Source organism: Homarus americanus, unplaced genomic scaffold (genome assembly GCF_018991925.1).
Source record: "Homarus americanus isolate GMGI-L3 unplaced genomic scaffold, GMGI_Hamer_2.0 scaffold42003, whole genome shotgun sequence".
Taxonomy (NCBI): Eukaryota; Metazoa; Arthropoda; class Malacostraca; order Decapoda; family Nephropidae; genus Homarus; species Homarus americanus.
The window spans coordinates 71,665-98,028 of NW_024750781.1; the positions used below are offsets into that span (position 1 = coordinate 71,665).

The 26,364-nt window shown below is 36.7% G+C and overlaps 1 protein-coding gene across 5 annotated transcripts in view; it reads right to left on the reverse strand.

Moving 5' to 3' along the window:
* Positions 1-562: 562 nt before the first annotated feature.
* Positions 563-26,364, reverse strand: part of LOC121854201 (zinc finger protein 227-like) — a 38,251-nt gene continuing 12,449 nt past the window's right edge. For 3 of the 5 annotated variants that reach the window (XM_042348695.1, XM_042348694.1, XM_042348697.1), the window contains exons 3-14: positions 25,985-26,114; positions 22,130-22,974; positions 21,243-21,396; positions 19,451-19,530; positions 16,976-17,110; positions 14,293-14,435; positions 11,883-12,018; positions 10,317-10,469; positions 9,876-10,037; positions 6,677-6,759; positions 5,708-5,921; positions 563-4,255 (exon numbers count right to left, since the gene is read on the reverse strand). In XM_042348695.1, coding sequence (XP_042204629.1) covers positions 3,605-4,255; positions 5,708-5,921; positions 6,677-6,759; positions 9,876-10,037; positions 10,317-10,469; positions 11,883-12,018; positions 14,293-14,435; positions 16,976-17,110; positions 19,451-19,530; positions 21,243-21,396; positions 22,130-22,974; positions 25,985-26,114 — 2,886 coding nt within the window. In that variant the 3' untranslated portion in view covers positions 563-3,604. Of the gene's footprint in view, positions 4,256-5,707; positions 5,922-6,676; positions 6,760-9,875; positions 10,038-10,316; positions 10,470-11,882; positions 12,019-14,292; positions 14,436-16,975; positions 17,111-19,450; positions 19,531-21,242; positions 21,397-22,129; positions 22,975-24,744; positions 24,814-25,984; positions 26,115-26,364 lie in introns of all 5 variants that reach the window. The other 2 variants (XM_042348698.1, XM_042348696.1) reach the window with 2 other exon arrangements.

Sequence of the window (26,364 nt, forward strand, 5' to 3'; positions counted from 1 at the left end):
GTGTTGAGGATGGAAGAGTCGGTCTAGGGTGGCGAGTTCAAGGCTCTACCAATCTTTGCTGGTCCATCACCATTCTTATTATGCCTTATCACATCACATCAAGCTGCCCGCACAAGAGGAATTATAAGTGTAAACAAGAGCAAAAATGGCAGGAATGAGTCAGAGACAGCAGGCAAAGCCTTCTCGTGGCAAGAATTCGCACCATGCCGCCGCCCGCCAAGTTCAAAACAGTTCCCCCAATCGTCAGATCTCTGAGGTATCTTTTACTTTTATCCTCTTCACCACTGATCGGCTCGTTAACCGCTTGGGCGATCGGTATCGTCTCTGTTACGCACTGTTTAATTTTATCCTCTTCACCACTGATCGGCTCGTCAGCCGCTTGGGTGATCGATCACGTCTCTGATTACTTTTCCTTTTCTTTTATCCTCTTCACCAAATGATCGGCTCGTTAGCCGCTTCGGCGATCGGTCACGTCTCCGTTACGCACTGTTGGCAAGTACTGGGCACGCACCGGCTCCTGAATGTACATGAACCTGCTCCAGTGTTGGTCAAGTCTTGTCTTGAAAGAGCTCACACTCGGTGCCATCACAATACTTTCTGGTAGATTGTTCAAAAAGTTCACAACTCTCACTCCGAAAAAGTTTGCCCTCACAGTTTTCTAGCCTTGCGGCTTCGTCAATCTTGCAGGGTATTTCCCCTATATGTAATCATGGGTTATTAGAGCGTCGGTTTTTGGGGTATACCCGTACATTTCCCACATTCAATAAGCAGAGAAGTTAAATAACAAGCAGTTTATCAGTACAGTACGTTTCGTATAGTCGAAAGTTAACAATATAATTTGTGTACTAAAAATATCACTCCACAAACTAATTCAATTAATATTTTTTATCACAGTGCAGTAATTCCCATTCATGAAAAAACTTTTTACAGAAGCTTGTATACTGTACATATCAATTATACTACTTTCTATGCCATTCATGTTACATAAAAACTTTCTTGATCAACCACTTAAATATGGGTGATGAAACTTAAGAGCCGTATTCTCAGCCATCAAATGGAAGTATTTTGGGGGGCATGACGCTTGAATAGAGTTGTGTGTTGCAGCTGAGACTGTACACACCGCTGCCAGGTGTATGAGAGCTCCTGGCAAAATCAGCTCTCAGTGACCAGCCGAATACAGTTGTATTGAGACTATGAAAGCCAATGCTAAGCTGCCAAGAGTGCATAAAAGACTGAGGAAAATTTACCTTTTTCACCAAAGATGTTAAAGCCCAAAGTGACTACAAAGAAATGTTCATATGGTATATAAAAACCCTGAGGGTGTTAAATCTAGGCTAAAAAATTTCAGCAAGTTCAATGTTCTTAAGTAGCTTAAGTTGGAAATCCCTCACCCTCTGGAATTTTCCACCCTGCAAAATAAACAATAGACTCCCGCACAACCCAGAATTTCAGCCAAACCAGACTGGCCTTCCCTCAATTAATCTAGATTTGAGGAAGCTTACCGTATCACTGTACAGTGCAGTATACAGTATTTTCTTTACTCATCAGACACACTAGCATATTGAAATGACTTGTTCTGAAAATTCTACGGTTATTTAACTCACAACAATGGCATTAGCACTCATTTGTGTGAGAGGTTACTGAAGTACTTTGGCATGGTAGGCTTAATACTTGTAGGACGCATTTATTTCTTATTATGGTTATTTTTTACAATATATGATGTGCGTTTTAACAATATTTATGCATCACATTTGGGTGCACACAGACTAAGTATAAAACAGTGGATGATACAAATGACATATACAGGTATGTATAACAATTGACATACTGTATAATGAAAATTTCTTCTTATATTTGTAACCATGTAGACTGTATGTGAAATGACGCATACCGGAACAACGTATAGCAAGGTCCCCTGTACCAGTATGTGGGTCAAATATCTGGTAACACATGCTGAGAACTGCCAAAATTAAAAAAAATTACCAGTACTGTACTTCAAGTTTAATCCTGCACATATTTTATACATACTTATGTTGTGCACATTTAAATTATGTCAAGAAAGCATACCAACATATGATGAGGCACTGGAAAATTTTTCAAATTTTTTTGTTCTGCATTTAAAATTGTAAAAATGGAAAAAGAAACAATACTCTTTTGGCAGACTGTACATTTGTATGAAAAAATATTAAAATGAATGCCTATTTTTCTTCAATGTAAACCAACCAGATATTAAGACACATGAAGTTGTTTACAGTTTGATAATTTAACTGTCTTTTTCATCCTAGACATGTACAATCCCGGACTAAAGTTCTCACTACAGTCAAGGTGATGGTGCAATGTCCGCCCACTCTTATTGGACAATGGGTCTGATGTCCAACCATTGCCTCCCTCCCCACAAAATTCACAAAACAATTTACTCCATCAAGGGATTACCCTTTCCCATTTGGACCCATTTTATTTGTCCAAGACCGTTGTCTTATACACACGGCCCACGTCGTTCAGCAGTGGTTTGTGAGGCAGGGAAACCTAGAGCTCCTAGAATGGCCCAGCAAGGGAGCAGATATTAACGTTATAGAGCACGTGTGGGCATACATGGTCAACTCGTGGGAAATGGAAGGGGAATGAACCGGTCCAGCAATCAACTTACGGTGCACATTAATAGACAATGGGAATACTACAGGGGTAGACCAGAGCTGATGCATGACCTTGTGGCATCCATGCCGAACTGGATACAGGGCGGTTGGACTGGCTACTGATCAAATAATTTTGCTGACAATATGTTATGCATAATTTATGTAATCTACCTGAAAGTGTTGTGACGACACCGAGTGTGAGCTTTTTCAAGACCAGACTTGACCAACACTGGAGCAGGTTCAGGTACATTCAGGAGCCGGTGAATGCCCAGTACTTGCCAACAGTGCGTAACAGAGACGTGACCGATTGCCCAACCGGCTGACGAGCCGATCAATTGGTGAAGAGGACAAAAGAAAAAGAAAAGTAACAGAGACGTGACCAAACGCTCAAGCGATAAAAGTAATTAAGATGAGTTGATGAAGTCATTAAAATATTACATTGGAAACAACAGGATGAGATGGTATAGGTACACACAATAATAGTATGAAAAATGACATATCAGTTAAAAGGATTTTTGAGAATGGAGATGCAGGTGGTAAAAGGAAAAGTGCAGTTCACAAAAAAATAACAATTTGTTCTACAATACATTGATAAATACTAAAAGAGATACTGTACAGTAAAACATAAGATTGTGCAATGAAGAGGTAATGTGCATAATTGGGAAATGGGACAAAGAAACATGTTTTAAATATCAGACATCTTAACATGCATAACCAATACACTGCATAGGAAGAAATTCAAGACATGGAAATCCTTTATTCATCTGTTATAATAATAAGGAGCTGTGAATGTGATTTTGTTTATGACAACTGTCATTTGTTTTTAATTTGTTTTACTATCTGTTTACTTTTAATTTCTACTGTTCTTCGTTTCTCTGAGGATTTGTGCTTCTGTAAAGTCCTATGTGAACAGCATGAAAGTGAAGTCACTAAACATAAAGATAATTAAGTTAATAAAGTTATATCTAAATCTACTCTTGTTCCACTGCTTGTTGTATAGTAAAGATACTATTCTGACTAGTACTCATCTCATCAGGGGAAATTCCAATAATATACTGGTGACCATCTTCTGACATCACAACTTGAGGTAGTGTCATCAAGGTTTCATCTCCATCAACATGAAGCACAGCTGTGTCTTCAGAGGAACTATCAACAACACCTAGAACTGCTGTCCCTTGACATGTTTCTTCTGCTGCATCATTTTCAATCTTTATTTCTTGTTTAAACTGGTCAGAACATTTAAAAATAGGTGCAGGTCCCTTATCAATAATAGAATTAACAGCCTCTGAATTTGTGACACCTGAATGCTGCACACTGTGTAATTTTATGGTTATAACTTGAGTATTTGGGTTATTATTTGCAGTGCCCACATGATCAAACACAAATGATTCTTCACCAATATCCTGAACCCTGCTTACTTCTACTTTATTATGATGTTCTATTTTACTGTTTATACCTTCTTCGGGCTTAAGGTTGCTTTGTTGATCAACAGCATCCTCAGTGTCATTTCTTGGATTTGGAGAACCACTTCTCTTCTTGAAAGCTTCTATTACCAACTGCTTTTCATGATTTGTGGAATGTGCTATATATTGTTGTAATTTGGGGGTTTCCATTGAGCATATCTATGAAAAAGGCAGAAAAAAAGTGAAAATGTTCTTATTAAAGTAAGCGCATTCACGCACGCATATGCACACGCACAGAGGGTGCACCATAAACATCTGACGGTTATAATGCAATCTGGAAAGATTTATTAACACATATAGATACATGCCCATCCATGGATTATAAATTTCAAGTTGCGCATGATAACCGTAAGTATGGAAGGGCCTCCTAGTGGGTAGGCTTGTTTTAAAAAAATTAAATTGTTTAGGGCACACCCTGCATATTTAAGAAAAACACTCTTCTTGAAACCATGTTTATTCTTAATACAATACATGTTTTGGTGAATCACTTACCCTTCTCAACACAGAGCCTGCTGCAAACTAACTGAAGCCCAAAAGGAAAATATACCTGCAATGCCTTGGCCAACACTATCTGAACTTTGGGAGTGAGGTCACAGAGGAGGAGGTTGGGTTACAAGTGACCTGTCCTTGTCATCTGGTGGATCTAGGGTATTAGTAATAGGATTATCCATATGAATATGACCTTTATGGTTCAACAGCTGTTTTTGTAGAATGCTATTAACAATATCATTAATTTTGTACTGGCCTTCTGGTCAATGTTAAGCCTCTTAGCCAACTCTGCAAGGTGTACATTATTAATAATAGTCAATTTAAACCCACTAATCCTTCTCTCCCTTATATTTATAACTTACCTAAAACCCACAAATTTGGTTGTCCTTTGAGATCTATTATTTCCAATATAGGATTTCCTACATAAGAGCTTTCGAAATGGTTAGCTTCCCATTTGTCTCAGGCGATGGGTAGCACATCCCAGTCCCACATTGTTAATAATGTGTAGTTTGTAGAGAAGGTTAAGAGACTTACAAACTTGTAAGATTTGATGTTAACTCATTGTTTACTAAGGTACCTATAGATGAAACTATTCATTTTTTTTTAAAAACAAAAGAAAAAGAAAAAAGTTTCCAGAATTGAACCTTAGGTTACTTCTTTCTGTAACTACATTTATACAACTAGATCCACCAGATGACAAGGACAGGTCACTTGTAACCCAACCTCCTCCTCTGTGACCTCACTCCCAAAGTTCAGGTAGTGTTGGCCAAGGCATTGCAGGTATGTTTTCCTTTTGGGCCTCAGTTAGTAATTTGTAGCAGGCTCTGTGTTGAGAAGGGTAAGTGATTCACCGAAACAAGTACTGTATTTAGAATATATAAAATTAGAGTGGTTTTTATCTGAATTAAATGAAACTCAACTTTTCCTGTATGAATTACAGTTTGTTTGTTCACAATTTGGAAAGTTACAGAGGTGTTTTCATAGTACTGTATATGTATTTTCATTAACTTATGAAGGATAACTTTAAGATACTGTACTGCAGTAACAAATAATGCATAATTTAAATTAACATAAATTCCTTTTCATACACAAATTTATAGGATACTTAGGTTGCAAGATTACCTGACACTTGTAAATGGCCTCTGCTTTAGGATGCTTCTTTGCAACATGTTTCTTGAAGTATGCAGTATGACGGCTCTCAAATGCACAAAAGGCATGTGGACACTTCAGTGGTTTCAAGTGTAGATGAATGAGTTTATGTCTTCGTAATGCATTGTGATCACGGCACTGCCAGCCACACAGTTCACATTTGTGTGGTCGTTCACCAGTATGTTGCCTGAAAAAAGATGAGCATATTCTTTATCACCACAACTAAAAGTACAGAGGGATAGAGCAGTTATGATGTCCATCTATCTGTATAACTTCCCATAGACTACAGAATAAATTGAATTTTGGTGACAGTGTAAAGTATTATGGCAGGCTCTCATTTGGGATGGCTGGGCACAGACCAGGTAATTTTACTAAAGTTATTTCCATTTTTGGCTGTTAGTTGGAAAATGTACCACTACTAACTACGCTGTTAATCTCCTCTCCTGGCCCTCAACCCCCCACCTCCCCCCAGCCAGCCTTCATCACAAAGTGTTTAAATGTGATTACACTTATGTATTACAGTCAATTGAGTGAAGTGTCTGCCTATTCCAAGCTAAAGATGACAGATCTGTTGGTGAGTACACTATATACAGTACTGTACTCCTCATTATCTGAGGGTTGCATGTATACTGTAGTACCAGTAAATATTACTACTACTAATAATAAAAAGTAACATTTACTTCCATAAATGCTGAAATTTAAACTAAGTTCAAAGTGAGACCACTAAGAGCCAAAAAAAGGTATATATTATAATCTAACACTTTTAAGATAACCCTTAAGTACTGTAGAGAAGTATTAAGTGTTTCATATTGGATGGCTAAAAAAATCTAAATTGCCTAGTTTTCATGAGAATTTTTTTAATGACTGCTGTTATATAAAGAAATTTAAATAACATGTATTAACTCCACTTAACTAATGACGGAAATGTAATACAGTTCTTACCTTTGATGAACCTTTAAGTCAAATTTTCTTGAACATCTATATGAACAGTGGGGACACGCATGTGGTTTCAATTTCAAATGTACCTGAGGAGTGATAAAAGCATTATCAACAGTTTAATATCAATCAATAATTTATATAATTACACTTTGGTCAAAATTTAATAACTGTCAAGGATAGAAATTTTCCATTAAATAATTGTTCCCAATTTTGGGACATTTTCCAATATAATGTGGGAAGATGAGAGCCAAAAGATAATAGAAACTTCCAACATCAACACTGTCATTGTATGTATCATTTTTAAGTGTTGCAGTAGTGTTCTGCTATGGTATTCTAAAGCTTGAGTTAATCACTAGATGCATGTCATTTTTATATATACCTGTACAATTTTCTTTATCCCTGCATCCTTTGCCTTTGTCTGTTAAAGCCATTTTTAAATACAGTACAGTACTGTAGTTAAAAATAGAAGATTGAAATATGAAATACCATTTCATGACCAAGGGAAGAAACAGGTGATCTGTGAAAGAATATGACCACTACTGTAAATAACTTTTCCACACCCAAGAGAAAGGGTCCAAAGTTTAAAGGCAGGTGTTTAACAGTAGTGCATCAAATTACCAGATACCCATATGTTTGTCCACATTTTTATGCCATGTGTTTCTCTGGTGGAGTCTTACCATGACATGATATGACAAGATGACCAATACAATAATGTTGTTGCAGTGAATGCCATATGGTCTAACTGCCCCTAAATCCTCTTTTAGTGGCAGTAACTCTTTGAGTCACTAACCCATGTCAATGAAAAGTTGTCAATCTCTTATCAACTTGCCTCCACCGCAGTCACTTGAGCCAGTTGCCAGATAGTCCAATTTATCCTAATTTATTCTCATCATGTTTGGCAAAATAAACATAAGAAACTTTGTGGTCATTTACTTGGATATCTTAGATGAAACACTAAGCTTAAAATGAGTGTCAATATGTCAGACATCATCCCACCTCCGATGATTCACTACCTCAGTCTGCCTCTGATTGTCCTTTGGGTCATACACACGTATAGCAATGACTGGCTACTCTCTGTTGTTTGTTAATTTGTCCTTGGTAACCTCACCAACAGGAATGCAAAGAGAATAAAAAGTAACAAGAGTGATGCTGTTAGCAAGAGACAAGATGTTCTGTTTCATTAGATAAAAATTGAAATGATTGAATGTTTTCAAAAGGGAGTGTGCTCCGCCGACATTACAGTGTCAATGAGCTTTCATGAGGTAACCATACAGTATGTACCATTTGTGCTAATGTAGGTTATTACAACAATTCATAACTCTTACTGTAACATTCTCTGGCAGATTATTACTGTAATACTGTACTACAGCTCATAACTCGTACTGTCACAACATTCTCTGAGGAGGTTCTTGCTGTACAGCTGTTCTTAATTCTGACAATTTCTGGTTCCTCTAGTGTAATAAAAGCATTATTATACCTTTAGTTTCATTTCTTGGAGTAGCATTAAACACTTTTAATATTGTGTTTCATTAAATAAGTTTTTAAAGGTTTAATAAATAAATATCAAACAAAGACAGTCAATCGGCTTTAACTTATTGTTACCTCTAAATTTACATCAATTTAATATCAGTTGTTACTAGAATATTCTTTCGGAACACTTCGTAAGTGTAAATATCATATGATAATCACTCATATCTTTAATGACAAAAGCATATCATAGAATATAATAGCACATATTTTATTTATAAATAATTGCCCCTTCCACACTCAAACCATCCTCTGGGCACCATAACACAGCTCAGCCAGGCAGTCAGTTAGCTGACTCACAGACGTGTGGCTGCTGCCTTGCTGCACTGTGTGTACACTCCTCGCCATTGCACTATGCACAAGGCATTAATGAGACTCATGCATTCTGAACTTTAGTGAATAGTTACTAATTAAAAAATCTTATAGTTTAAGAAACTTATCTAAAAATATTCAAGAACATGTTTAAAAATGAAGACTTATCACATTTAAGAAGGACTTGGAATCTATGTGCTTCCATGTAACCCAAACTGACCTGAGCTTTGAAATTAGCAGGTACCTCTTAAAACCTCCAGCACTGAGTACATGTGTCAGTCACAACCCCTTCCTCTCATGGTCATAATCTTATTAGTATTAGTGGTAGTCAGGCTCTGTCTTTGGTAAATATACCCTCCTGGCTACAAGTCTGCTTTTCACTTAAACTAATATCCAACCAGTCACCTGATGTGTATATGCCTCAAGGATAAGTGCTGGCCTAATTACAGATTTCTGATATGTTTGGAACAAAAAAAGTTTCCACATTCCACCCAGACAGACCTGACACTTTTTTAGCCCTCTTGCATGTTTATTTACCTTTTCCACTATCTTAGAAACCCTTTCTAGCAATGATGCAGGTTAGTTAAAATCAAGAGCAATACACAGTCTCCCTTCATTTGCTGCCATTCAGTTTCTAGCTTTTATAGAAGATGTGTTCTACTACGGGAGTGGTTCTTTAACTGGGGGCGCCAGAAGATTCCGGGGGGGGCGCGAGCGGTCAGAGAGAAAAGTATGGTCAGGAACTGAATGCGTCTTGTACACGATTGCACATCACTCCCACTCTATAATAACCAAGGGTTGCATCAGGGGTGGGGGATCTAGGACTTATGCAGAAGGGGGCACGAGGCAAAAATGTTTAAGAACCACTGTACTACAACATTCAATTTCCATAAAACTACCAAGATTTTCACCTTCATAAAATTAAATATATTTAAAATTTATCTGTATTCACTGTGATAAGTCCAACACAGGTACAGTCAGAATCCAAAGTTTCATTACCGGGAAGGAGAAGCCAAGGTTGAAGAAAAGCCAGACGAATGACCGTACAATATGCTTTGTGCTGTCGTTGTATATTAATATTGAAAAAAATAATTACAGGTATAGCCCTACCAAGGTACCATATCATGTCAATGCTTTGAATTATATTTCATACTTGTGCTCGTGTGGTTTTGCTTAAGTGACTGTATTGAGGTGCTGGTGTGTGAGCCCCACCATCATCGTGTTTCACCATCAAACTACTAAAGAAATGTGTGTCCATTTGCCTGGCCTTTCTTCAATCTTGGCTTCACCTTCTCTCCATCCAGAGGAGTAAAGAAATTTTGGATTGTGACTATACAGTACACATTCTATACCAAATACTTACTGCACTAATATGAACTCTTAAGGTTTTCTTATCACCAAACCATCTTTTGCATTCATTGCAATAGCCTTTCTTTGCCCATGTGGGAAGATTCTTAGTACTGGTTATGTGTAGAACTTGATGGTTCAGGAGCTGTGCCAGTTGTCTAAAACCTTTCCCACATACCTGTTTTAAAATATTTTGTGAGTTAAGGACTTTAATACAGAATAATCATGGGAATTATATATTATTTTTTCTCAATGGGAACAGTTTAATATTAAGAACAGTGTGCTTACAGACCAAGTTATAACTTTAAAAAGTTATATCAGTTATTGTAAACTTTTTAATCAAAGTGAATTTTTTTAATGTTTCAACAATTCTACCAATAAAAATTAATTATTAAAGAATGAAATGAATTAATACTTATTAATATATCTTCTTTTATAATCACATTTAATTACATACCTTACAAATATGGTCCCGAACATCTGAGTGAGTCTTCTGGTGAATTACAAGTTTCTGTTGTGTACAGGTCTTGTAAGTATGACAAATTCCACATGTGAACAGATCTATGTCGATCCCGTGAGCCTTCCACAAGTGTAACTGACACATTGCCCACTAAAATGAATACACAAAATGGTTGAACTACCATATAATTTTATGGAATGGAACCTAATAATATTTTTATAAAAATAATCAACAAGATAAATAAATCAACTTTCTCATCTTGCACATATTAGGTCATATAAGAATTTTGCTTCACATTGCATTCATCTAAATCTCAAATACAGTATTCATGAAAACTCATATAGTATTAACTTTTTTACTTCTTACATAAACTTACAGACAGCAAGAAACAGAATACTGTATTACTGTTCTGTACGGTACTGTATATACAAAGATAAAGGATTGACTTGGAAAGTGCATTTTGTTGCAGAGCCCAAAATGAAGTTGCTTGCATATTTACGACATACAATATACAGTACAGTATACTCTCGATTGAACAGAATCCGATATAATGAACGCTCGATTTAGCAGAAGGAATATTTTCCATTATTTTCACTATATTCAGTGGACTATGATTACTTGACAAAATAACAATAACTGCAAAATAGGTTTCTTTGTCTGTTCATTCTTGTCAAAGTTCTTGATGATGGCACACTAAGTATACCCATGATTACTCACCGAGGAGATCACCGAGAACCACAGAAAGATCCCGGTGTAAAATTCACATCCCTGCTAAAGTGGGGCCATAGTGCCCGTGACACTATAATTACTTAGAAAAGAATACTATATGTAGGTTTATTTATCTCCAGTGTGTTGTCACACCATCATCCAAAATATATGTTCCCAGTCTTTTATTTCTGATCTAACTATGCAATTCCCTTTAACAAGACCAAACCAAAACCACACTTCTGGTAGCAAAAACTGCCCTGATAGCAAATACATTCATGTAAGTTACTGTACTATAATATTGATATATATTCCCAATGTGACACAGCACAGTTATGTAGGCCCAATGTATCTACAAGCAAGTTCAACCTAATAATGGAGTGTTAACTAAAATACACACTTTTAACACAAAAACATCAAAGGCAAAAATCACCTTTCTTGTATACTAATACTTAGGATGGTGTGGATTCAACCTATAACTGATCAATATTATGAAATAAAAGCAAGATACAGTACACTAGGCTCCTTCCAGGTGATGTAGAAATAATGGCTTCAAACAGAGACAAGAACTGAATGGACTGATGCCTGTAATTGGCAAATGGCTTACTCAGTTGATGGTAGTATGACAATGAACTCTTAGCCTCAGAGCTTAACTGGTGCGTGTTGCTTGTAATGCCCATTTCTACGGGCTATGGTTTCAACAAGGAGGTACAGTATTGCTAGTAAATGGATTAGTAACAGCAGCTCTTCAAAGGTTTACCTGGGTTTCCAGCTCATAGACTTAGTAATATATGAGTAGGTTAGTGGAGTGCAATATGCAATACAAAGAGTCACATGTATAAAAAGATTCTTTCTGACCTTGTCATATTTGAAGAAACACTGATGACAGGTGAATACTCTCTCCTCACCACTCCCTGGTTGTCCATGACATTCCTGGTGTTGGAACAAGTTTTCTTCACTTGAAAATCTATATTTGCATGTTGGTATGGGACACCTAAATAAAAGACAAGAAATTACTATCTATAAATTAATTCTAATTATCAAATAGACACATCGTTTTATTTCAAGTTAAAAACAAAGCTGGTTGAACAATGCCAGAGCATGAATGCACTATACTGTACAGTGCATTAATAAGGTCACTGGATTGTTTTATAATTTTGTATGAAACTGTTACTATGAACGAGCCTGTGACCTGACATTACTGTAGATATCAGAACAATGTGGTGATTTTGATCCAATATGTAAACTTTGCTGACAAATTGAAGATATGAAGGAGTATGTGTGGAGTGTTGTTACATAATGTTCCAGCCGACTCCTGGTGCTTTCTACACCTTTCCTGCATCATTCTACTTCAATATTTCCACCCTTCCTTCAGATTTGTTTCTCTTATCTATTCCTCCTAAATGAGAGTAAAGGAAAGACACGAGATTGATACAATGGTAAACAAGCACTTTAAAACCTTTCAAATGCAATCCAGGAAAAAATGCTGGAGCAAAAAAAATTAAAGGTGGTAATTACAAATGTAAGTGACACACTGGGATGTTGGAGGACTGTCAAGATATAGTATGACTGTGCATTTGGCTACACTTCAAAAATCCAAAATGCTTAGGACCATAGCCATTTTGGGTAACTGAAGGTTATTATAAAAAAAAACCCTAATATTTCACTAAGCACCAAATAAATTTTTTATTGATGATTATAAATTATTGTATATGTACAGTTAACTCCCTCTAAGCAGACTACAGTATGTGTAATTGGATTTGGCCAAATTTCAGGATTGGGTAGGAGTTTGTAGTGTCCATATTCCACGGTGGAAATTTCCAGAGGGTGGGAGGTTTCCGAGTCAAGCTACCTAAGAACACCAAACTATTGTAATTTTTTAAGCAAGACATTTACACTTAGAGTTTTTATAAGCCATATGATTTTTTTTTTTTAGCTGCTTGGGGTTTTAACATGTGGAAAAAAGTTAAATCTTCCTCAGTTTCGTATGCTCTCAGCAGCTTGGCATTGGCTCTCGGTTCAGGTGTACTCAGCGAGTCACCAACCAGCTGGTGCTGCTGGGAGCTCTCAGTATGTATGAGAGACGGCTCCATTTAAGCCTCGTGCCCCAAAAATACAGTACAGTACCTCCAATTCATGGGCTTTATCATAACTCAATTAGAATTGATTTTATAGATGCCAGTATACACATTACTTACACAAAAAACATAAAACCCCATCACTGTGTTGTGTCAAAATAATTTTTGTTCCTGATCTTAAATTGAAACAAATTTGTACAGAATTTATTCAGGATCATTATGGTATCATTATGTCACAATTAGAACAGATGCTATGGATAAGAGTTTATAAACTTTTCACTCGCCATAAATATTTTTGCTCGTGGACGCAGCCTAAAATAATGGGAGAAGGGTAAGAGAATTGTACCAAATAAAATATTGTTTCATAAGGCATACGGTACATTATTACTGCACTTTAATAAACCTTTTGATAATAACTAGAGGCACATAGTACCTGTTAATAATAAAGTACAGTACTGCACTTATTAATTATTCAATTATCATCAGGCGGTGGAGTCTTGAGGTTATCTTTTCAGTGTTAACTTCACTGACTGTATGTAGTATTTACAATTCTTAGACACTTCACTTTAGTGTTCCCTCAACAATCAACTCCACTGACTCCTCAAAGCAGCAGGCATCTGCTGAGTTTCCCTCCTGTGCCCCTGTTTACGGTAAACTTTCCCTCATACTTACTGGATATTGGTTGTCTGTTTTGGATTTGGATATATGTGTCCAGTGCTGGACTAGTTTGCAAGGGATCCGGATTAAGTGAGTCTGGGTTAGAGGGAGCTTACTGTATAACTGAAATCAAACTAAGTAACATACGTAATAAGGTTAAATATAATACAAAAACAAGTACTGTACCTGTAAACAGAATTAGGCTTTACTAAGGGCAATATAATACCATAAATACAAGTTTAGTGAAGATAGCTTTGTTTATTTACCTCTGCAGTCAGCTGAGTGTACTACAATACCATCACTCAGTGGCTCAGGGAGTGAGTGTGAGTGCAGTAAATTTTAAAGTTTTCAAATAACTGAAGTTTGGATTTTTTTAAGTGCAACTTGTAAGACTATATGTCTGGCCAGGTGAGTATTTTTATTTATTTGGTTTTACACAACTTCATGACGCACAGTTTAGTTGAATGTAAAAAAAAAAAAGTTACTTTTTATAAACATCATATACTTCTGATTTACCCAAAATTTAAACTTACTTGAAAGTTTTTTCAACTTCTTTAGAAAATACAGGTTTGGGTCTTTGTTTTTGCAGCCAATACTGTTCTTGAAGATTCTTTGGAGCCCGAACACGACGCTTACTAGTCTCACCACCATCTAGTTTCTTGTCTTCTACATCCTCCTTATAAACCAGATACAGGTACAGGGTATTAGTAAAATATATAAATTATAATTATAAAAATTAATGCCCTTTACTCTATACATGGTGAGTCACCCATAATTTATCATCAATATACAGGTGCTCTTCTACTGTAGAACATTCAATTTACAAACTTTCAGAGATACAAACATCATCACTGGGGGGAGGGGGTTACCTGCCATAACAGGTGTTTAATGTGGATGAGACTGGATTATTTTGACGAAAATTCCAGATATAACAAATATTACCTAAGAGGAGAAGAGTGAGCCAGGTTTTAAGGCTGTATTAAAGGGTATAGCTGTACTAAATATCCATAATCTTTACTTTTTTTTACAATATGTTTGGTATCTACAGGAGTAAAGTTGGACTTACAAACAAGCCTCAGGAACGTAACTCGTTCGTAAGTAGAAGAGCACCTGTATGTGTATATGTGTATATATATATATATATATATATATATATATATATATATATATATATATATATATATATATATATATATATATATATATATATATATATATATATATATATATATATATATATATATATATATATATATATATATATATATATATATATATATATATATATATATATATATATATATATATATATATATATATATATATATATATATATATACACACACACACAGTATTACGTACCCCGCTTTACGCGTTTTTACATTTACGCAGTACCCTGCTAGACCCGGAATGCTCACTTTACGCAGTGCATGTACTCTTTTACGCGCAGAGCGGCGCGGGCAGGGTGAGCACAAGGTCGCCCAGTCATCAAAACATTACCGAGTTCTTCACCCGCCACCCACCACAGCCGGCCCAAGTCAGTGATAGTGATAGTGAGGATATGGACTTTGAGGAGTTTGACAAAGAGGCCCTGCAAGCCTCTGTGGTGGATAGTGATACAATTGATACAAGTGATACAGGTGAGGGCCAATAATCTGCCCTCTGCCTCGGAACCAACCCCCCATTCCCGTGTGCCCAGCCATCTTTTCTACGAATGTAAGTGTTAAAAAAGCTAATATTATTGATATTTCTCTTAATTATTAATTGTGTGTGCATACCATCATAAAATTAAGAAGTTATTTTTACTACAACGTAGGTATTGTGTCTGAAAAAGTGGAGTCTGGCGGTCGGCCCAGTCTCTATTTCAATTACAGTCGGCCCTTAACATACGCGGGTTTAACATACACGGATTTGCAAATACGCAGATTGCCTGGCCGGAGGAATATTCTGTACATTGAAGTAATTGAAGTACATTCAAATCGCGCGCCATTCAACTCGCGCGCGGCACCGAACACGGGACACCGCCCGCTCCCGCAACCTCACACACACGCATAGCGCGTCGTCACCCCACCCCGCCACTCCGCGCTCCGTCACTCAGTCAGTCTCACTGTAACCACGCTTGTGTTAACATCAGAATTGTAGTTACTACCCTTGCTACCCACATTTACCATGGCCCCTAAAAGAGCATCAAAGACATCAGCTGGAGCCACCCCTAAGTGCCAGAAGAAAGTGATGACTCTGCAGGAGAAGGTGGAGTTGCTGAATAAGTTAAGGGAGGGAATGTCGTTTGCTGCTGTGGGGCGACTGTACAACGTGAATGAAAGCACGGTACGTACCATCAAGAAAAGGGAAAAAGATATCTGTGATGCTGTAAGTGCCAGTGCTCCATACAGTGCTTAGCATGTCAGCCAAGTGAGGGAGAAGGCAATGGTGAAGATGGAGAATGCCTTGTTTCTGTGGATAGAGGACCAGCACCGGAGAGGTGTAGCAGTGGACTCTATCCTTATCCAGGAGAGAGCTAAGTCTCTACACACACACACTTCACGCCTGTAGCTGAGGAACCCGTACCCAGTACCAGTGCTGCTACCCCCACACCTCAGACACCTATCCAAGCCAGCAAGGGATGGTTTGACAATTTCAGGCGTTGATTCGGCCTGAAGAATGTGAAGATGACTGGGGAGGGTGCGTCAGCAGACACCATGGCCGCGAAAGCTTTCCCAGCAGAGTTGAAAGCAATACTCGAGGAGCAGGGATACAAGCCAGAGCAAATTTGGAATATGGATAAAACAGGTAAGACAATAAATTACTACTGTACAATTAACCTTAAAAATGCTCAAATACCTGTTGTACTGTACGTACTGTATTGTGTTGTAAGAGAAAATGGGATAGATGAGTCTGATTCTTATACAGTAACTTTTATATTTTTATTCCGTAGTAATTTACCATACAATGTGCTGTATCCCATATGTTCTGTTGTTCACTTTACGCGTTTCCCGCTTTACACGGACCTCCGTGGGTTCAAGTGACCGCGTAAAGCGAGGTTTCACTGTGCTTTCATTACGATTCATTTTTGCTTTGATTGTATGTTGACAAACTGTTTACTTGAATTACACCAAATAATATCTTCAAAGTAACTTATAAAATTAATGATCAAAACAAACTACATCCAATTTATTTTTTGATGTTAGTTGAAAATTTTTGAGATGTTATACCCACTTGACAATGAGTACGAGACTTTCGATGGCCAATAAGCATCCCTGGTTGAGGAGGATACTTGGTCAGTAGTCCCTGGGAATGTCGGTGACGGTATGTTCCTTTCCTTGCTTTTTTCTCAGACTCATCAGGGTGCTCCTGAAATAATAATCATGTAATATGAACTTTTGTTTTCACAACTGAAGTAGGGGAAGTAAACCTGACAGTGTGTTTAACGTTAAACATAAGCTTGTCTAGTTCACCAAGCCAACATTACTAAGTAAACCAATGGTGTCAGCCTATACAGTGGGGTATGCTATAACGAATCTAATTGGTTCTAGGACCTTGTTCGTTATAGCATTCGTTCATTATAGGATTAATCCGTTCCAGGCCCCCAATACAACCACTGATGGTCCGACACCTCGTTTAGTTTGGACAAAATTACGAGAGGGCACTTAACTTCCCTCCCTCCCTGCCATACTTCACTGGATTTACTGTGATTATCAGTGTTTACTGATATAATAATGCTTAATAGTGATTAATAATGGCATTGTAGCCAGGTTAGACTCGTCACTGCAACCATCAGGCTACTGGGCCAAGCTATGAGGTGTTACTGTTGTTTTTTAACTCATTTTCGGGTAGATATACATAATTTTCTTCCTCTATTTTTACTCATTTACATGCACACACCATCCTTAATACATATTGTGAAAAAGGGGTAAAAGAAATAATTGTCCTAAGGGCAAACCTGTACTCAAATGTACATACGTAGTTAATTATAGTAGAACGTCGATATAAGACGAGATGTGTTCCAAGAGAGGTCGCTTTAAACCAAATTTGCACTAAATCGAAGTGTTGTTTCAATGGAATAATTTAGTTTGGTACTTGAGAGAAACACAAAATACTAAAAAGATTGAGTCTACCCAGATGCACCTCAGCCCATCTCCTAGAATAAACAAAACATTGTTCTTTGTAGTACTGTATTGTTAAAACAAACACTCATAATTCAACACAGCTAAAATTATGGGACGTGAAATGGTGTTTACTAGCGATCAGCAGATGGGAAGGGGGGGGGGGGGTAATAGGTTTGACAGTTGATGCCAAGGTCTAGTGCTTATTTATTAATAATAATAATAATAATAATAATAATAATAATAATAATAATTAATGGCTTATTGAAAAAGTTCTGCAGCTAGAAAGGCTGAAAATATACACTGGACATAAATGACTTATTACATACATTGGTGGTTTAACAAAAGCATTCATTAGAAAAAGGTAAAGGAACATACAGTGAACATACAGATTAATGTAGGTGTTGAACAGCAAACAAGTAGTGTAGTAATTCCCTCACAGATGGTGTTATGTGGGACCTCATGTGGTGTAGTAATTCCCTCACAGATAGTGTTATGAGGGACTTCACGTGGTGTAGTAATGAACTCACAGATGATGTTATATGAGTGAGGTGTGGGCCCAGGCCTTCCTATCATAGACGGATTAACACATCGCTGGTTGTTGTTGGGTCTCATTGGCAGTTATCAATGGGTTCCTGGGACCTCACTGTGTGAAGGTTAACTTGGGTATGACTCGGCTGTTACTGTTGAGTTGTTCTCACTGACTTACACACTGTTCACCACTGGTTCCATTCCTTTCCTAAATGAAATTGTAACTTCTGGCGAGAGCTTGTTGATATTCCGGTGGGGAGGAGGGGTTCAGGGGAGGGATGAACTTAACAGTTGACCTGGCTGTTCCCAGAGGAGTACCAGGTACGTCTTGACCCTTCGGTGATTAAGTTTTTCTCTTACAAAATGTCACTGAACTGACCTGGGAGAATATAATTAGCATTGCTGGAATTCTTATAAGATAGTGATTAGTTTGAATATATACATGCTATAGTTTGCACTAGACAAAAATTTTAGTAATCATTTTGTGCATGTACAGTACAGCTTTGCTCTTAGGACAGTGTACAAGTGTGTACAGTAATATGGTGCTCAAAATTATGGCTTTTTCACATTTAATTTACATATAATATTTGTTTAAGTTTCTAGCAGTCCAAGGTGTTTTAGAGACACGAAAGGTGTATAATTAGTGGGTCTGAGGTGTATTGTTGAATTATTATTACGTGACCTCGGTTGGTCCGGCAAAACGGATAATCCGTCAAGGCTTTGGAACCAAGGGTGCTGAAAAATCGGTGGTATACCTGTATATGGAATCAATAAATGCAAGAGGCACACTTATACATTAGGGAGAAAGGGTAGTTTGTATAGCCAAAAGGGGTAATTAAATCACCAGTGGCTTGCAGAAATGGGGCACAAAGAGTATATCCTAGCTCTCCAGTAGGCAGCCTAAAGGCTCTGCTAAAAAAAAAAAAAAGAAAAAAAAAGACCATTCCTTTATACACAACTGAAGATTTGCTTAAGTAGGCTTCTAATTCCCTTTAATAAAAAAAGTACTGCACATAACTGCCAATACATCAATAATACTGTATTACAAGGTGCTTACCTTTTTAATGTGCTCCTGATATTCCAGCAGTCCTACAAAGTCTTCAGAACAGAACTCGCAAGACACTATATTAAGTTCCTCTGAAAAAATTACAACTCAAATATATTCTATACAGTATATTTTGTGCAAGTTTAAAGTATCAAGTGACATATTTAGTGAAGACGGAGATAATTAACAACACACAATAGCTACATATTTCAGACTCAATCAAGAATTGATAAACACAAAGCTTATCTATGAACAAATTTATGTACAAGTCACCATAGTAGCATAAATTATTGAACTCCCAGCCCTGAGTGGTTGTTCATTGAGCAAAAATTCAAAGTGGGATTTTAAAAAACACAGAAACAGTGTGTGCACATATAAAGTGGTCCCACCATTGGTTCCAACTCACAGAATTCCCTTAAAATGAATTAAAATGTACTGTACAAAGTACTGTACTGTATACTGGCAATAGAATTAACAATATGTATTTAGGATGGTGTGTGCATGTAAACGAGTTAAAATAAATGAAGAAAGTTACGTATATCTACCCAAAAATACCAGAGGAAAAACTTGTACTACAGTCATTTCTGCTACAACGCGAATTGGCTATAACGCGATTGATGAATAGAAGAATGATATTTGCAAAACACAAACGCGTGTTGGCTGTAACGCGATTCCACTCGAACGTTTTAAGTGTACTGTCGCTTGGCGCGGGGTTATGCAGTGTTTACAGTTCACGTTCGACATCACATGTTCAATTGATTCACGTGTTTTGTTTGTGAAGTGTTATATGATAGGGACTCTATAAATTTCATCCTATTATTTTTTGCAAATTTAGCTGTTCCCATAAATACTGTATGAAAAAAATTAATAAAAATAATGATTTGCAGTGCGGACTATAGCGTTTTACATGATCATTGTATTCTTATCCTTATTACCACTACAGTTAATATTAAACATTAAGAATTGCAGAAATAATTTATGTAATATTTATGTATACAGCTCCTCCCCGATTTACGACGAGGGTTAGGGACCCAAATCCAGGTCGTAAGTCGAAATGGTTGTAAGTCGAAAATGCTTAAATAATACATAAAAAATCTAAATTGGGTGTCTCTTTTTCTTCTCAGCACCACAAAACTCTCACTTTTAAGCTTGCCAGCCATTTTAAAATGAATTACAAAAAAAAAAAATTTTGTCTGTGCACTGACGTTGGGACTCGAAAATACGTAATTTGACAAAATTTGGTACGACTGAGGCAGGTCGTAAGTGCGGGTGGTCGTAAGTCAAGTAGGTCGTAAGTCGGGTAGGAGCTGTACAGTATATGTAAATTGTAAAATTTTAAATAAAAGAGAAAAAAAATAGCGTTTTACACGATCAGTTGAAACACACGGGTTGTTTTGAAGCGTCCTCAGTGATTTTTGCTTACTCTTTCTCCAATTTTGTGGTATTAACTGTGAATATGGAAAAGAAGAATATCTCCAAGAAGCGTTCTGGTGATCGCATTCCCGGTGGTTATCGTAAAAGAAAGGCTATAACACTTGAAAAGAAGCTTGATGTTATCAACCTCAAAATCACCATTCTCCCCCATCAAGTTATATTCATATTTTTCAAGGTAAAGTGTTACATTTACCGTATGATTTCATTATTAGATATGAAAGTAACATTTATTTAAATTGTGCTATCCTTTGTGTTAAGCTAACTACTGTACTAAATTTTTTTTTCGATTTCAAGTAATCTGCACCTAACCCTATTTTCTCCACATGCCCGTTATTTCTATTCTTGATAAAGAGAACGATGCAAGACTTACTGGGTTCTTCTTTTCTGTCACTTCCTCCCTTAAGGATAATGTTATTCATGTGTGTGCCAAACAACGATTTCTTGGAAGACAACCTGCTCACAGCAGATTGAAAAGATGGCTCATTATTTTCAGAAGTTGTTATGCGTATTTTTACAACTCCTCCCTGAAAGTAAGAAAATCATGGTCAAATCCTTTATCAATATGAGTGTTCTTTCAATTACAACAAAAACTTTTGAAGTAGTACTTATCTTCAGCCAATTTTAACATAACTTATTGTTAAGGAGGGCAGACAAGTTGCATTGCACAAACATTCATACAAAAGGGTAACAAGATCTAGGGGTACAGTAGGCACGCCTAGGATAAATAAGCAAATAACAAGTGTGGTGATGAGAAGAAAAATGCATAATGTGTGATAATGGTTGTTTACTGCACAAAGTTTTCAATAATTTTCAGCTATTCTGTTAAACTAAGATATTTATATTTTCCTCTGGATTTTCCTTCCCCTTTTCCTGATTTGAACACATCATTAATTTACAAAGATAATGGGAATATACTGAAAATGGCTGACAACAAATGTTTACAACAGCGTGTTCAAATACCAAATGACTTCCTGAGTGGTGGTCCTGCAGCTGTAATTTTGGCATGAATTTGATTAGGTTCGAATCCAGATGATATAATTTGAATTTAGATAAGAGGTTTGAAATAGAGATAACCTGTTCAAAATAATGAGGTTCTGTTGCATATATTTTGTACCAGGTTTCTAAATAAATATATGTCATGAGTCCATTTTGAAATTTATTAACAGATTCTGTAATCACAAAAGTGTTTTAATAACTTTAATGAGATTCTGTTTCTATTTTCATAATAAAATCAACAAATACTGTTCTAATACTTACAGGTTTATGCACATCCTGGTAGTGTTGCAAGAGTCCAGATTTCTCAATGAAAACTTCCGAGCATAATTTGCACCTGTATGTCATCACAATATCATATAGACTTTCCTCATCAACAGCCAAGGAGTCTTGTAAGTTAGATTTTGAAGAAATTTTACACTGTTCAAGAGAAGATATATCATCAAAGTTATGCAGTTTCACAGTTACGGTGGATTTTGGTGATGATTTACTAGTAATGCTTGTCAGTGATTTCATTGAATAGGTGTCTTGCAAAGATGACTCAGGTGTAATGTGAATATGTGACTCCAGAGGTATTCTCCTATCGTGGTGCAATGGATCATCTTTAAAGACAGTCACATTAGTTAAATTTGCACTAGAATTTCCTTCAGAAGCTGGAGAAGGAGCAGCCCCAACATGAGTGGTTACAGTAACAGAACTTGTATTATCAATGACTTGATGGTGGTTACTACTACCAGTAAATTTCTCAATGATCTCCTCAAGGTTGATATGAGGCACAGATTCAATGCCAAGAAGATCCCTTCTGATCTCACTTGTGGTAACTTCTCCACTTTCATCTGGCACTTGAAGAGTAAGCATAGGACTTTCAGAACAATCCATTAATGAGGACTGTTCTCCTTGATCTTCCACAGTACCACCAGTGGTGTGGAAACTTAGGAGAGAATTTTCATTCCTGCTGACATGATGATTTTGGCCAGAAGACTCTGAAGGACCAACTCCAGCATTAAGACAAAGTGATGATTCTAGTTGAGAATCATAAATCTGGTTAGCACTAAGTTCAGATGTAGGAGTATTCACTGGTGCCACTATGTGAGACGTTAACATATTTTCTGGAAATAAGAAATAAATATACAAGTTATGAGCCATGAAATTTTCTTGGCAATACTCTATGATAGTACTGTACTGCGCACATCATTGGCATTCCTAAAAACCCCATTTAATTCATATTACGCTATATAACATTCAAATCCACCGCGCTTGTAGAATCTCAGAAAACGGGAAACATTGATAAAGGATAACTCACCTACTCAATGTTCCTAGACCATGTGTTGTATTGTACCCAGGTACAGATATATAATATTAATTGTATATATTCATAACATTAAGGAGAACTCAGGGTATCCATAAGATGAATGTCAAAGTCCAGTTGAGCCGGACTAGTGTACTGTAGGACTAAGTGTGGATCATGGTTTGAAGGTCATACTATTTACGTCTGTGAACGTGTAGCGAACATAACTTCCACAGATATCATATGAAAATACATGAGAACAATGATCTGGAAAAAGGATAAATGTATCAGAACTATGTGAGGTGTTTGAAGTGACCCAGAAACTATACTTGAAAGGAAATATCTTGTATGCGTCGGTATTAACTTAATACACCTCGTATCCTCACGTGACATATACCCACGACAGGTACAGTGATCAGAGAATCTTATGTCTGTGTTCAAATAGTGCAATGTGTGAGAGGAGGATTCCTAATTACAGTTTTAAGTGAAGTGGATACACCCCCGCCATGAACATTCGGCCTTTGTTTTAAGGCGCGTCCTGTACCCGCCTCGAGTGTGCCGTGTTGATATTATAACCCAATGAATTTACCCACGAATTAGCAAACCAGAACCTTACCTTAGTTTGTACTTTAGGGTTAAAATATGTGTTTATAAGGCATGAGTGACAATATGCCGAAAAGTGTTCAGGTGAGAACCGTAAAAAATAAAAGTAAAAATTAATGATTGGAAACTGTAGGCCTACGCGGTGACGAGCGGCGGGGCACTGCACTCAGTGCCCTCCGTTCTACCGTCACCTCAGGTCAGTGTCCTATCGGGCTATATCCCGCCCTATAATTAAGGCTTACAGTAGGCTCTCACCAATAACGCTTAATAGGTGCCTGAAAAACGCTGATATTAGCGAAAACGTTATTTGTGTAACATTAAAATACATGTAAAAAGGGTTTATTGGCGCCGCCGCCCCAAGAATTTCACCCTGTTTTTCACCTTAGAAGCCCTCCTAACACTTTTTGTTCACTGAAATAAAAAGAATTGCTATTCAATCATCAAAATAAAGAGTTTGAGTAATATAACTCCTAGCTTGGGGGAGTTTTTGAGGTGCTTGGTGTGGTGATTGTTCCGTATCTGAGGGCCGCTAACACTTGCACTGTCTTTCATTCTACAAGCTAACCATTTCACAAGAAAATGCTCTGTTTTTACATAAAATATGTGCTTTTATATTTTACGATATGATATGTATCAATTATGTAGTTATCATAGCTATTTTTTTTTATTTTTTAGATATGTCAACTGAAATCTGTTGAAATTATGTTAACCATGTGCTCACTAAATCGTTAAACTCTGTACCACATCGTTTATATAGTGGAAATAGTGTTAAAGAACTGCCCAACAAATATGGCATTGGAGTGTCAGTTTGAAACAATAAAGATTTATGTTGTACAATTAGATTTAGCTTTTAGCAAATGATTTGCAAGTTCTCCCATGTTTTTAATGCTTATTCCACAAATCCGTGCCTTTCGGAAATTCGGGCATGATGGGATACCAATTACCACGAATTTGTAAGCTCAGACTGTAATAGTCTCATATTACTGACCTTCAGATGTGATGTCAGGTCACCCATTGTTGGGTGGGGGATTAGTTGGTCTCATGACATCAAGATGTTCTGAATAAAGAGGAAAGCTAAGGTATTTTTTAAGGTACGAGGCTGCTTGCAAAAAGTGTATAAACTTTTATTCACAACATCTATTCTAATTGTGTTAGAGAAATGAATTTGGTACCAGTGTATATATATGGAGATGTGTTCCTGATGACGTTATATTTTACCTATGAGATATAAACAATATTTTACTGTATATGAAGGGCAGAGGTATTAATAAACTCAGATTATTACATCTTTACTAATTAATGAACAACAAATAATGTACTGTACAATATTTTATATGAATGACAGTCATAGAAGAATGAGTGAGAGGTGGTAAGGTGCAGTAAGTGGGAAGGAGACATGATCCTTGTGGAGGGAGGAGGCAAACTGACCATGTGGTCAGTTTGCCTCCTCCCTGCAAGGGTTGTGCCATCACCTCCTGTTCTAATCGTGTTAGAGAGATGAATTTTACATCATAATAATCCTGAATAATTTCTCTACGAGACGTTTCCAATAAGAGACACTCGGATAACTTTTGCCAATACTACATAGTACTCAGAAAAAATCCGAGGATGTGCAATTTTTTCCTGGGATGAGAAAATTTGTCTCCGTACCCAGAAATCTCTCAAACCAGGAACCGCTCTGCATCAATTATTTAAGCTAACGAGGAAATTACTGTACCTACAATTCGTGTACCTACAATTAAAGATACTTAAGTGGATAGTTGTGCAGGCAACTATTTTTTATTTTAGTTATTTTTTTTGATAACTGCTTTATGTACTACAATATGAGCCTAAAATTATTTCTTGGGGATTCTCAAACAATAAGGTATAATAATTTAACTGAAATAAATAAAATCTATAAAGAATGCCACCTTATGAGGATAGTATGAATTGGGTCAGATATGCCATGTTAAGTTGAATGTAATGAATGACACCATGTATCTGTTTATTGAATTTAAACACAATCCAATGATCTGTGACCCAGACATGATTATTATTATTGTTTTAAGGCTTAGCCCATTAGCAACAAATAGTAAAACATTCTGAAGTTGACTAATAGAGAAGAAACGAGTATTTTGTGTGAAGGTTTCATGATGCAGGTGGGATATACAAAATATGTCTAGAAAATTAATGATATTAACACAATCAAATCAATATGTCCTAAAAAGGTGAGCTCAACAAAAACTTACCAACTGAAACATGGCAGCTGTTTCTTGAGGGCTGTTCACCAAGTGGCCTCTCTACTACAACTTGCTCTTCTTCAGACTGGAGTGCACCCACAACCACAAACTGTTCATGTGAACTGTCATCCCCTTGCAACTATAACACAATCATAATTCAATTAGTTTATTCATTTAAAAAAAGAAATAGTACAGTGAAACCTCTACGGTATTTAACGGATTACACTACATGGAGAAGAAAGTCCATTATGTCGAGGGTCTGTCATATGTGAATCCTCCATAGAGAACAAAGTCTGTTATATCAAGGGTTCGTTAATGTGAAACCCCCATCTAATGGATTATAAGGAGAGATAAGTCCATTAATGGAGGTTTTACTGTAAACACAAATT